This window comes from Gracilinanus agilis, chromosome 1 (genome assembly GCF_016433145.1).
Source record: "Gracilinanus agilis isolate LMUSP501 chromosome 1, AgileGrace, whole genome shotgun sequence".
In the NCBI taxonomy this organism is placed as follows: Eukaryota; Metazoa; Chordata; class Mammalia; order Didelphimorphia; family Didelphidae; genus Gracilinanus; species Gracilinanus agilis.
In genome coordinates this window covers 356,611,716-356,626,241 of record NC_058130.1, presented here as the reverse complement: position 1 = coordinate 356,626,241, position 14,526 = coordinate 356,611,716, and the positions used below count along the sequence as shown (strand labels likewise).

At 36.5% G+C, this 14,526-nt stretch overlaps 2 protein-coding genes across 2 annotated transcripts in view; one reads left to right on the top strand and one right to left on the bottom strand.

Annotated features, from left to right (window-relative positions):
* The window catches only part of NDUFAF2 (NADH:ubiquinone oxidoreductase complex assembly factor 2), a 251,199-nt gene extending 242,936 nt beyond the window's left edge, over window positions 1-8,263 (top strand). The window contains exon 4 of the mRNA XM_044663733.1: window positions 7,923-8,263. Coding sequence (XP_044519668.1) covers window positions 7,923-8,177 — 255 coding nt within the window. The 3' untranslated portion in view covers window positions 8,178-8,263. The remainder of the gene's footprint in view (window positions 1-7,922) is intronic.
* Window positions 7,172-14,526, bottom strand: part of SMIM15 (small integral membrane protein 15) — a 31,632-nt gene continuing 24,277 nt past the window's right edge. Inside the window, exon 4 of the mRNA XM_044663747.1 lies at window positions 7,172-7,403. The gene's annotated coding sequence lies outside the window, so the exon portion shown is untranslated. The remainder of the gene's footprint in view (window positions 7,404-14,526) is intronic.

Sequence of the window (14,526 nt, the reverse complement as noted above, 5' to 3'; positions counted from 1 at the left end):
GACTGCAGGAGAGGAAACATATAAGAAAAACAACTACTTCAACACATGGGTCGGGGTGGACATGATTGAGGGTGTGGACTCGAAACTACCACACCAATGCAACTACCAACAATTTGGAAATTGGTCTTGATCAAGGACACATGACAAAACTAGTGGAAATGCGCATCGGCCATGGTTGGGGGAGGTGCTGGAGGGGGGGTTGAAGGGGAAAGGTGGAGCATGAATCATGTAACCATGTTAAAAATGAATATTAATAAATGTTAAAAAAAACAGTTAATGTTAAAAAGAAAAAGAAAAGACAAAGGGGTTCCAAGGTTCATTTGGGCCTCCATTTTGATATAAATGCCTGAAAAAAAAGCTGATGTGGTCTCACTCTCTCCTGACAGAATTTGCAGCGTCCACTGCAAGGAAGTTAATAACTTCACTGTGCCTTTCACTTATAAGCCTATATCTGAACTGTAGTGTCTAGCTCTACGTGCCACATTTTAAAAGATTGAAGAGTACGAAAATAGTGGAAATATTGGGCCCAGATTCAAACCTTCTCTGACCCTTCCTAACGTTGTGAGCCTGGGTTAAAGTCATTTAACCTCTATGCCTACAGAATCTCTGCAAGTCATAAACTTGTGACAATCCAGATGGAGATCAGAGGTTTAACTAAATCGCAAGCCCTTTGGATATTTGCATATTGATAAACAGGTGATAATGAGAGAAGTAATAACCAGGCTGATGGAGGATTGGAAACAATGCTATTTAAGAAAATGGTGGAAGACAATAGAGAGACCAAGGAAGAAGGGACTGGGCATCTGTAATTTCATTGGTGCAGGTAACTCAAGGGAGAATAAACTCGTACCCATCCACGTCAGCACCTTCTCAGCAATTTAAAAGCTTAGAAAGGCTATCATTATAATGGTTCATATTTACATAGTATATTGATGTTTAGAGAGGACTTTACTCACAAAATTCCTATAAAAGAGGTAATATTTTATCCCCATTTTCCAGATGAAAAAATTTTAGCTGAGACATTTGGCCAGGATCACATAGGGGCTTGTTCAATAGACCTTAAACCCAAATCTTCATATTCTCAAATCAGTGTTCTTTCTACTACATCACATTTGTTATCTGTAGCTCCAGAGGGCAGAAGTCGTACCAACTGATAGAAGTCATAAGGAGACAGAGTTTGGCTCAGGGAGAATTTTATAACAATTTGAACTATACAAAAATGGAATGACTTGCTTTGGAAGATACCAAGTTTCCCATTACTGAAAATATTCCAGAAGAAAATGAATGACTATATTTCAGTGTTGTTGAAAGAATTCCTGCATTGGTTGGCTTTGGAATAGATGAATTCTGAGGTATCTTCCAACAAAATTCCTTGATCTTATGGTGACTTTTAGAATGTTTATGTGGTTTTAAATGTTAAAATAATATATATTTTCAAAATTTGGTGAGGCAATTTGTCTTAGTGGACAGGAAAGGATAACATATTGGTTAAGAGGATTAAGGAATTGTGAATTATGTTGTGAACTAATATGTAACAGTTGAAAGTTTCAACGTGGTAATTTATACAGCAAATTGTGATTCACAGTTCTCATTCTGTGTAAGCTGGATGTGGGCTCCCTTGAGAGTTTGCCCAGTAATTCCTGAATTCAGCAGTTTGCCTATAGTTTAAATACCATATACTAACAATCATAAAACTCTATACCAATAACTATGTGTGTTTCTCCTCACCCCACCCCTTATGCCCAGTACATTTTTCAAGAATGTCCAATTTTATTAGGACTGTTTTAGGCCACATTGACTTCCAAGCTGACCTAGAGCAAAAAAGAATAGAATATACAGGTATCTCTCATATTTACTCTCTCAGGTGCCACTCTGAATTAGAAAATAATTACCCCATTCTCATCACATTTATAACTGTTCTATCTCTAATAATTTACTTGTATAAAATGAACCTAACTTTAAATGGATTGAAAACAGTACCTCCCTACGTATCTATGAGTGTTTCTATTTTAACTCACTTTGGAGGCAATGTAGCATTTTTTATGACCTGATGAAGCCTGCTAAAATAGAGTTTTTATGTATACCTGTGTACAGGCTCATGAATGAATCGTATGTACTCTTTTACATATGCTCTTTTTAAAGCATCTAAGTATCTCTTACTTGTCCTTTGTTTTTGAAGAGGACCAATGACATTGTGAGGATGTCTTGACTGAAGCCTTACCTGCTTCCTAAAATTCTTGCATATCTAAAATTGGAGTGGCAGGCCAGTGCTGGGGCCAACTCACGCACTTGGATTTTTAAAAATCTGAACTTAGTTTTAGTCACTTTACAAAAAAAGGGGTTGAGCAAAGGGATTAAAGTCAGCTTGACTTTGACAAAAGTAAGACTCCAAGTCCAGGCCACCTCATTGAGCTAAAGGTATAATCACCCTCTAGTACACAGTGCTTTAAGAACTTAATGGGGTCTTTTAAGATACATATGAGATTTAATATTTTGAATTTGAGAAAATGTGAAGGAAATTCCTTGATTTTTCATAGCACTTTAAAACGGATATTTTTCGACAGATTACTTCTGTTTATCTTTAGTTATATAAATTGCTCTTTTCTTAACCTAGCTGTAACTCCCTTCATCTTGACTATTCCAAATATTTATAAAACTAGGTCCCCTTACATAAATTATTTATGTTCTGTTTAGTTTCTCAGGGGACGTCAGTAAGGGTCTGGTGGCAATTAGTTTAAAAGGGGAAAAAAAGGAAAATTCTTCTCTGCAATAATGAAAGATTTTAAAACACCTCTAAAACTTTTAACCTATCTGTCCACATGAAAAGGTGGCCAGTTCATATGATCTTCTTGTGGTGACTAACGTGATCTTTCAACATATCTAGTACTAACCATCACTGGAGGAAGAGCTGGCTTAGTAAAACACTGGCAGAAAAATTACAAAGGCAGAGGAGGGGAAATGAGGAGCCTGCTCCCATTCTCCACTTCCTTTCACAGAGAAGATACATAGCTGAAGCTGTTAGCCTGTGATTTTAGAGCCAAACTACAAATGATCCACCTCTGACCATACACCTCTTTTTTGGAGAGAATACATAAAGCAGTTCTATCCATTCTTCTTTCCTTTATTGTTAGAATTCTTCCACATATGCTCAAAATTATACCAGAACTCTGAGATTAGGCCATTCCCCAGGCGGTAGAATTTCAAGTTTTAGAACCATTAAATCCAAAATTTATATATACAGTATGTAACATCAGTAAAATTCCTCATACCCCAAATAACTGACCAAAAACATATCAAAACAGTTTTCTGTGTTGTTAGTATGCCAATGATCTTGTTGAAAATTATAGTTTCACTTCCAGCTTTGAATAGGAAGTTAAATGACTACCAATTTGGTTCAACTCCTAGGATTTTGTAGGGGAAAAAAATTTATGTTTTTTTATTATTCTTCTTCAGGCTTCAATATATTATTTTTCGGTATCCCTATAAAAGATGATATTTTGAATTTTCAAAGACTATAAGCAATTAACTTATTATAGAGTATGATTCCTATAATATCATTCCCACTTCCTTACTTTAACAGAAACCTAGCTTTCCCTTTGAGAAGACCACATCCCTAGAAAGTCTTTCAGTATAAAGCTACTTGTTCCCTACATCCCTCAACTTTTAGAACCAGAGGAAGTATTGGCATAACTTTGCTCCCCACTTCTGCCTTCATAGCATTGTTCTACTACCATCCTTTAGTAACTTTCTTCTTTCAAAATCTATTTCATGTGATTATGTAACACTCTCCCCCACCCCACTCCGACCAACCTTGTTACTATCATTTACCTGCTGAATTCCATTTTCCCAGTAAATTCAGCATCTAGCTCCCAGGCTTCCTGTTGGCTCCATTCCGTTTCCTGCCATTGTCTTCAGGAGCTTCATTATTCATGTTAACCTTTCTAAAACTATTTATATAATTCCTCAGTGTCTTTATCTCCAGTAGCCTCCTCTTTCCCACCACTTCTGCATATACCTTGTTTCACATATTAGACCTTACTATCTCACAGAACTGTACTACCTCCAAGATTCTGAACTTTTAAATTCCATTTTCCAAATACGACTTAACTCTGATTCCATTTCAACCTTTCATTCATACCCGGATTGTGACCTGAAGCCCCTTGACCCTACACTCCACCTTATTCATCTCCTATATTTTGGCTTTCCTAGCTTCTATACATGACTCTTTGATATTCTTCTATAATAATTTATTCATTACCACCCTTGCTCACTTCCACAAACTTCCTCTATCACAACATAATTCTCAACTCCAGGTAACAGTAAAGAAGAATAGAATTTTTATAGTGCTTCAAGGTTTTCAGAGTGCTTTACAAATATCCTACCTTATCTTCACAATTCTATGAAGTGAGTACTGTCATTATCCCTTTTATATGGATAAGGAAACTGAGGTAGACAACTTAAGTAGCTTGCCTAGGGTCACATAACAACTGTCTGAGCTGCAGTGTGTCTATGTGTCTATTCTGATTTCACTTTCTACAGATTGGTAGTACATATTCTCAACTGGTCCCTCATTGCTACTCACTAATCTTTCTCCTTTAGTCTAATCCCCTCAGCACCTGTTTTAAACCTACTTTTTGTCCCTTTCTCCTCAAGCCCCGGCCCCCATCCATCTAACAGATGATGTAGCCTACATATTTCACTGGTAAAACTGAGACTGTTTTACCAAAGCTTCTTAAATTATTTTCCTCTATCCCTTGAAATGTCTAAATGTTTTTTCCATTCTCACTTCCTTCTCTCATCTCAAAATGAAGTTTTAGTTCCCTCTACTTATGCTTTTAATTCTCTTACCTCTTCCCTTCTCCTGAACCTTGCAGCAACACTTATTACCCCATTAGTCTTCACTGACCCCTCCCTTTTCCTCCTTCTTATGTTCAGATAACTCAATCCTAAAAATTCCTGTGTTATGGAAATGTTTTGCTTGATAAAACATATGGTTTGATAACCCAGATTGAATTGCTTGTCCTTTCCAGAAGGGGGAGGGAAGAAGGGAAGGAAGCTATTTGGATCATATAAATTCAGAAAATTTATGTGGAAATTTGTTATTAAAAATTTTCAAATTAATTTAAAATGTCTTTCTTCTACCCTTAACCCAAATCCATCTGGCTTCTCTCTTGCATGGCCATGCTTTTTGAAAAAGCTGATAAATACCTTTGCTTTTACTTTCATTCCACTTACTCTTCACTTTGTCTCTCACAATCTAACCTTCATCTGAATGTTAGATTGAACCTGCTTCCTCAGAGATCACCAGAGATCTCCTAATAAGCAAATACAATAGCTGTTTTTAGTCTTTGATTTCCTTGCCTTCTCTAAAGCATTTGGCATTATTGAACACACCCTCTTTCTTTTATTCTCTCTCTTCCTCTGGCTCCCTGTATAGTGATTTATTTCTTTGTCTTGTCCTTCCCCCTCTCCTTTCTTTCCCACCTTAAAGTAGTTATTTAAAGTTCTACTCTGGACCCACTTTTCCTCTCTCTCTATCCTGTCTCCTCTGACATTATTCATGTATATCATTTCTGTGTGGTCAACCCACAAATTCACGTCTCCAGTTGTGACCTTTATACTAGCTATAAACCTCACCTGGCCTACTGGTATTTTATACTTAATGTGCCCCAAACTCAGCTTAATATCGTTCCCAAAAAATCTATTTCTCCTGATTTGGTTATTTCTTCATTAGTTCCCTCGATATTCTTCCGGATGAATGTTATTATTTTTTTCTCATTTTATAATAAAGTTTTTTGGTAGTTTGATAAGTATGGCACTGAATAAGAAAATTAATTTGGGTAGGATTGTCATTTTTATTTTGTTAGCTCATCCTACCCATGAGCAATTAATGTTTTTCCAGTAATTTAGATCTAGTTTTGTTTGTGCGGAAGGTGTTTTGTAATTGTGTTCATATCATTCCCGTGTTTGTCTGGGCAGATTGATTTGATTATTTCTGTCAGTGAAACTATAACTTGTTTACCCAGACTCCCATAATCTAACCTTGATTTTTTTCCTAGGTTTTTTCCTTCTCATATCTCATCAATTTCTAATTCCTATCTAATCTACCTTTGAAATATTTCACACTACCATCTCTTCTCTATTCCCACAAACCCCTACTATGACTCCTCATTACTATGTACCTAGATTTATGCTGTAGTCTCATGACACTTCCATCTTACTCCTGCTCTAATCCATTCTTCACACTACTGTTAGATTGACATTCATTACACCAAGAGCTCTTCATTAGAGTCAAACTGGCCTGCTAGTTATCTCCTTTATATAATAAGCCATTCTCCCTATGATTTTGCATTAGTTCCTGTCCTCTCTGAATTACTTTGCATTTTTTGCATATATTTTGTAGTTTTTATGTGTGCACATTTATACTTCCCACCCCTCAGTAAAGTGCAAGCTTCTTGAGGGCAGAGACTTCTGTTTTTATTGTATCTCCAGGATCTTAAAGAGTGCCCTGTATACAAAAGGTGTTTAATAAATGTTTGTTGAGTTGAGGGGGAAAAAAGATTGGCCTTTATTAAATATATATTTAGTCATGTTCTTTAGCTATTAAAAGCATTCAGTTTTTTTACTTGATTTACTCTTAACACTGAAATACCTTAGTCTGACTTCACTACCTTCCACAATCTGGTGCCCCATTACTTTTCCAGCTGTATTCTACACTTTTCTACACAAATTCTATATGGGACTACTATATGTACTGGACTGTTAGCCATCCTCTGTACAGTGCTGCTTTTTCCCACCTCCATGGCTTTGCTTGCACTTTTCCTTATGACTAGAATATCCTTCACACTCTAGTCCTCTTGAATTCCTGTCTATACTTAGTCGTATCTATGCTTTAAAACTTATTTCAAAGACCACCTTCTCAGTGATACATTTCTTCCCCTCTTCACCCATTTAGTAATGATCTTCTTCTTTCTCAGATCTTACATAATGCTTCGTTTTGCAAATCTCTGATGTATTCATCATGAGTTATTATTACCTGTTTTTGTGGCTTAATCATGTACTAACTTTGTCCCCTCTTATCCTCTTTACCCAGCTCTGCACAATGTAAACACTTAATCAATGTTGAGTGAGTGAATGAATGAATGATTGTAAATACCAGGTTACAGAGAGACATTTAATGACCAAATGGCAAAAAAGACATTATTATACAAATGATTGTTTTCCAGATTCTAGATGTTATTTATTTGGTGCAGCTTTTCAAAAGGCAAGTGGCCTGGAATAGGGGTCTCATTCCATCCCTTTTTGTGATTCCATTAACCTGCTAGAAGAGAACCAGAGAAAAGAATCTGCAGTTTGATACTGATTCCATGATGCTTGAATTTAGACTCCTTACTTCACTCTTTCTGTAAAAGAAGAAGGGAAAGTACCCATATCAGTATTCTAGTTCCTCATATTTCAGGTCTAACCCTGAGCCATTGGCCACATCAGCCTCTAGCCTTTTACTTGATCTGAGTAATGGTGTGCTACTAAAAAGAAAATAAGCACTAACTTCAAAGAGTGTCTCTGAGACCAACTCCATCTGCCCTGCTCTATGTTAAAGGTTACTGTGATTTCTCATATTGATTAAATTGTTTATTTTTGTGATGAATATTCCTATCTAATGGTCTTCTATTATCTTTTTTCTTACTAAACAAAAGGAGCAATTTAATTAATTTTCTAATTTGATGATAAGATGTAATATTCATTCCACACTTATACTAGATAGACACTACTGGATATGAGCAGGGCATTACATATGACCTACATTATCTTAAGAAAAATATATTCTCTCAAAGACTATCCTTTTTATTTTCTTTTTGTAGCCACAAATTCATCTTTCTAATAGACTTTTTCATGTCCTCCATTATTGTGTATTCATGCAGGAAATAATGAAGAATCAGAAATATAGAGAAGACATTAAAATGAAAATCAAAGACCTTTCTGAAAAAGAAAAACTTCTTAACATCACAGACAACAAGGAGAAGCTTGTTGCTTTGCCAGTTCAAATTCAAATTAAAGGACATGCTTCAGCTCCTGACTTTGGAAAGAGTGACCCATCAGAAGGCCCCACTAGCACTGGTAAAACCTTTCAACCAGGATCCTGGCTGCCACAAGAAAGCAGTAACCAAAATAAATGAGCGAATTTGCTATGGGTAAAATCTTTTCAATTAAAAGAATGTGATTATTTCAACAACTAAAAATAAAAGCAGATGTAAAAAACTGATCACTTTGGATTTTCTAGATGTACAGTAGAGCTACATCCCATTAGGTTTAATTGTTCTTTTTTAGGAATCATTAAAAAAATTGAATTTGATGAAGCCATAAAAGTTACTTGAGCTTCAATCTTTACTGTGCTTTAGTGCAATTTAATTTTGTACAGTCCCCATTGCCAACCAGCTTGAGGGAAATGCCAAACATGGGGATAAGTTGTGGCTTGTGATGACCATTCAGGAATCTTCCATAAAAATTCCCAAGTAGAAATTGTAACAGTGGGACTAAACTAGGAACAAAGAATAGCTGATAATAACAAGAGTAACTTCTGGATCACATGACTAACAAAATGGTGGACTAAATATTTTATCCTGTCCCCACTATCTCTCAAACCTCTCCAAAATAGAAACTATGTTCCAAAAGTAATGGAACTTCAGCCATCTCCATGGTCTATGACACCAGAATCCAAAAGAAGGTTTAAAAAGCAAAACAGTAACATGAATTGACTGGCACTCAGTCAGCATTCATCCCCCACCTCCCACATGGCTAGCATAGATGCTGCTATAGCCAACCCATGAACATTGCCTGCAAGAAAACCGAACCTCACACCTTGGGTTCCCTGCCTACATTTCAGTGCCATGGAGATCCTGTTCTAGGCTACAGAATTTTACTTGACCTCCACAGATAGCCAGTGCTATTACATTGCCCCAGGGAAGAACCTTACTGGAGCCACAAAAGCCAACCCCACAGAGGGCAGGGGTCTACTGCAAAAGGTCTCTGTAGGAGGGCAGAAGAACAGAGAAGAACAGACAGGAGGATGAGTGTCTGGTCTAGAAATAGAGCCCAACACCCATCCCCAAGCCCCTCTCCTCTCAGAGACACCACAAAAATCAGACCCATAGCACTAGTGCAACAACATTTTGCACAGCCATGTCAGGCCAGAGGACTGAGGGAGAGAAGGAGTAGGTATTCCATTAAGCCTGAGAGAAAGAGCCCAACATCCATCTGGGACCAGTTCTGACCCTCCAAAAGAGTCACTTGGGGCAGAGACATTGGCTGGTTGCCTAGCATGGATAGAAGCTAAGACACTTTAAGATTCAGCCCCCAAAGAAAGCACCATCAGAGAGGAAGGAGACAAAAAGGAAGCAATTGAGGGAATATGTTGGACGTGAGGGAGCCAGAAGATTAAAAAAATATCAGCAAGATGATAAAAGTAGCAAAATTTAGGGGATGTAACATTTCTGCTAAAGGGACACAATTCATGATTTTAATGAAAGCAGTTCTGTTGAGTGGAGATTACTAGAAGCTGAGAATGGGACCTGAGGAGGAAAATTAGAAATAGCCAAAAACTTATTATAGGAGCTTTAAAGTAAAAGGAAGGATGGAATTGATAGCTAGATGAGAAGGGATGAAATAGAGCTTTTTTCAGGATGAATATAGAATTGGCTATGGGAAAGGAAAGGGAAGGGAAGGAGCTAAGCTACTACAAGGCACCTACTACATGACAGGTTTTATGCTAAGGGATTTACAAATGTCTCATTTGAGCTTCACTATCACCCTGCATGGTAAATGTTGCTATTATCTCCATTTTACACTCAAGGAAACCGAGACAAATAGAGGTTAAGACATTTGCCCAGGATCACACAACAAGTGTCTGAGGTCAGATTTGAACTCAAGTCTTCCTGCCTGCAGCCCCAGTGCTTTATCTACTATGCCACTTAACTGCCTCATGGCAAAGAATTTTAGTGAGACATTGGTTAGAATATAAGTCATAGATGGAGGACTTCTATCAGGCAGAACTAAAAGGAAGTAAAGGATTATTCAGGGTTGCATTTCTTTGGATCTCTCATTTAAATATTTGGGAGAAGTCTGGAAAATGTTTGTAAAGCATAAGTCAAATTTAAATGGAATGTGGTGATTATAATCATCTCTAAATTGTTATTCCTTCAGCAATCATTAAGTACCTATTATATGCACAAGACTGTGCTAGGAACTAGGGATAGAAAGACAGAAATAGCACCTGCCCTCAAGAAACATATGATCAACAGAACAAGGAGGCTGCAACATGTGCAAATATTTGGAAGTATCAGAATAGTCTTCCTAGAGGAAGTGGCACCTGAAAAAAGCCTTGAAGAAAAAGAAGTCTCCAATACTAAAATGAGCAGGTACACACGAGGCATGGGAGGATCACTCATGTTAGTTCATGGAATTAGGAAATGGAATTATCATATCCAAGGCACAAAGTGGTCCAATGTGAACAAAGTATTTGAAATTTAATTTGAAATGAGGCTAGAAAGTTAGGCTGGAGTCAGATCCGAGGAAGGCTTCAAATGCCAGGCAAAAGAGTTTGTATTTTGTCCTAGAAGCAACAAGAATTTGCTGAAGACATCTAAGAAAGGAAATGTCCAGGTCAAGCCTATGCTTTATAAAGACGATTTCAGCAGCTAAATTGGAAATGAGAAAGACTATAAACAGCTCCTTCCAGGCTATAAGTATCTTGGTTTTGTCTCAGTTATCTCTAACACATAAGCTAGTGCCTTAAACATAATAGGCACTTAATTTTTTTTAAATATAATTTCAGCTTGAAGGCTCAAGAATCAAGATTGCAGTGTTTCTTTTGAAGGTTTCCAAGTCTGAAAGTAGGGTTTGCATTGGAAAATATGAGCCAGATATTAAACCCCTAGAGGAAGGAAAACTGACCTGAAGAACAGAAAATGAGAGCAATAAACATCTAAATGGAATAATGTAAGACAATAATGCAGTGAACCTCAGTGGAAGAGAAATATCTATCTTGTGGCAGTTTTAAGAAACTTTTCAAAGAGACCAAGGGCTTTTGAGCTACTCAGATTCTTTGTGCCTTACCTGTCGTGAATACTCTTTTTCAGAAAGAGTTCTAAAATGCTGGATATGGCAAACGCTAAACAACACTATAGAAAGTGAAATTGATGAATATATTAAAATACAGGAGATGACTAATTACTGATGTCAGAGAGCCATATCCAAACCAGCTGGGTAAGGTCAAACCATTGACTAATTTAAAAAAAGGTTAAAATCCACACCAAATTAGAGGAAAGCATTAGCAATGCATTCTAAGCCTTAAGTTTTCTCTCTTTTTAAAAAATTCTTTTCTATTATGAAGTTGGCAAACTTCAACATTCCCTTATACAAATATAATTGAGCCAATCAGTCCAAACCCACTTAAAGTAACTAACAAAATGCTCAGTCCTTGATACCTTCATCAAGTGAAACATTTTTATTGAATCAATCAAAGGCATTAAACTAATGCAGGCCCTAGCAAACTAGTTCAGATTCTGAGATTCAGTCCAATGCCAAGTCAAAAAAGGAGGGAGGATAGGGAAGGAGAAGAACCTTGATCTCTCACCCCTTGACCATAGAATGAGCTTGGGAACTTCAGAAGGTCAGAGGATTGGAACTTCTTTTGGGTGTCCTGGCAGTGCTCCTATAATAGCAATGACTAAACACCATTTCCACATTGGAAACAAAGCACAAAGAAGACATATTGAGGAAAAGTAGCTTTGGGACCCTACAAGGAGTCTAGTAGAAGGCTCTGGCATGCCTAAGGGCAACATTTTGAAGAGTCTAGCAAAAGGACTTTCAAAAGCTTTGAGTTATCTCCCTTTACACCATGTGCTTTAAAGTCAAGTCCACTTTACCCTACTCTGTGTGGTCTTGTAAGAGAGTGTGCCCCCAGTTTGCGGGGATGTTTTATGCTAGTTTTATATCTCTAATACCTTTTTATCAAAGCCTGAATGATGAATTACTATATTGATATTCTAATGTGTGGAAATACATTTGTGGTACTTGTGAGTATTGTGAGTTGCATTATAAAGCAACCTCAGCCATGTCAGGTCTATGAGAATCTTGAGGAATCAAGTAGTAGCCCCCCTCCGCAGACCCAATCTGCCAGTGCCAGTAGAAACTGAATAAGTAGCTCCAGAAACTGCACTACACAGTGAAAGAACAGAAAAAGAAGACTGCATATGAAACCATCAGTTTCCATTATGCACAGCTTGGTGTTTTTTAGATTACAAATTTAACATGGTAATTTCAATACTGCTTTGCTTGCTTGTGTCCTCTTATGAACTTCTTTCTACTCTCCCCTGTTTCTTTTTTTAGCGATTCTTTGATATTTTTCTTTGACTGTTTTTTAGTATCACTGTTATTATTTCCCAATTGAAAATGGTCAAAGGATGTGAAAAGGCAGTTTTCCAAGGAAGAAATCCAAGTTATCAATGGCCATAAGAAGAAAAAAAAACCACTAAGAATTAAAGAAATGTCTTAAAAAGCAACTCAATACATTCTACCTCACTCTTCATGAAATTAGCAAAATTGACCAAAAAAAAAAGGAAAATGACATATGTTGAAGGGTCTTTGGGAAAATAGACTTATTAAATCATTGTTAGTAGAGTTGTGAATTGGTCTAATTATTCTGGAAAGCAATTTGGAGCCATGTTAAAATGTATATATCTTCATCTGGTGAAACCACTACTAGACCTATACTTTGAAATCAAAGAAAAAAGAAAAGGACTCATATATGTCAAAGTTTTTATAGCACCTCTTTTTGTAGTAGCAAAGAGCTGATAATTAAGAGAATACCCTTCAGTTGGGGAACAGCTGAGCAAATTATAGAATATTAATGTAATGGAATACTATTGTAGCTTAAGAAATTATAAAAGGATGGCTTCAGAGAAACATGGAAAGATGCTATGAACTGATGCCGAAGGAAATGAGCAAAACTAGAAAACCAGTATACAATAAAAACACAATACAAAGTAAACAATTTTGAAAGTCATAAAGACTTTATCAATGCTATGGCTATCCATAGAACTGATTTAAAAAAAAACACAACACATGCTGTTCACCTTCCGACTAAGAAATGAGGAGCTCAAGGTGCTAAGTAAAGAATATATATATATATATATACATATATATATGTCTGTGTATATGTGTGTATGTATTTCTATATAGGTATGGTCAATATGGGAATATGATTTGCTTGACTACATATCTGTTTAAACAATTGTTTTGCTTTCCTTTCTTTCCCAAAATCAAAGGGAAAATGAATTTTTGTTTGTTAAAAAAAATTTAATTTTTTAAAAAAATCACTTTTTTATTACCTCCTATTCCCCCCACATCAAGTTGGTTCCATTTCACTCAAAGTATCCATTCCCCCTACCATCATCATCTCCATTGCAGAAAGATGCTGGGGGGAGAGGGGAAGAAGGGAGAAAACTCATCTTAAATCCAGCATCATTCTCAAGATATTAAAGAAAAGGGGCAAAAGCATAGAACAAAGGGAAATGGGGGGAAAGGTTATCTTACAATGAACCAATCAAAGAAAATCTCTTGACTTCAAAGAAATACTTTAATGAAAAGGAACCAAGGGGAGAAAATACAAAAACTAATATAGAAATGCAAGCTGAATCAGTGTCCTATGTGATGGAAGAATACCAAAAGATAGAAAAATTAGGTAAAAAATGTATTAAAGTAAGATTCTAATCCAGGAGGGAAAAAAAGGAGAGAAATAAAGAAACAAAAAAAATTACAAAGCAAATGGAATTAAAGCAGGAGTTCTTAACCAAGAATCCATGGCCACATCTCACTCCTAAGGAGTTTGTGGATAGATTTTCGTGGACCTGTGAACTTGGATGAGTAAAGAATTCCGTCTTTATTTCCACTAATCATTTTTCCTTTGTAATATTATGTATTTTGTTTTAAATGTATTATTCTGAGGAGTTATCCATAGGATTCAACAGACTTCCAAGAGGACCCTTGATACAAAAAGGTTAAAAACTCTCATTGAAAACATAGTATTAATAACGGTCTAATATTAAGCTTTTAAAAACACTGCACATCAAATCTCTTTGATAGATAGAGTAAGGATTATTATATCCATTTTAAAGATGAGAGAACTGAGGCCCAGAAAGATTGGCATTTTCCCATGATCACACAGCTAATAAATACAAGGGCCAACATTTGAATTCAAGTTTCCTCACTTCAATTCTACCTTCTATCTTCTACATATCTCAATGATGGTTATTTGTCTGACTCAACAGACTATTCAGAGCCTAAGGTTCAGATCAGCAATGTGTCATTAAAACATATTTAAAAAGGAGGTTCTGGGTTAAGATAGTGGCAGAGTAAGAAGCAGCTCTTAACCTCTCCTGACCGAAACACACAAAACTCCTCAAGGGGACATAAAAACAAGTCCAGACGAACGGAGGAACCCCACAACAGGGCACAGCGTGGAAGGTA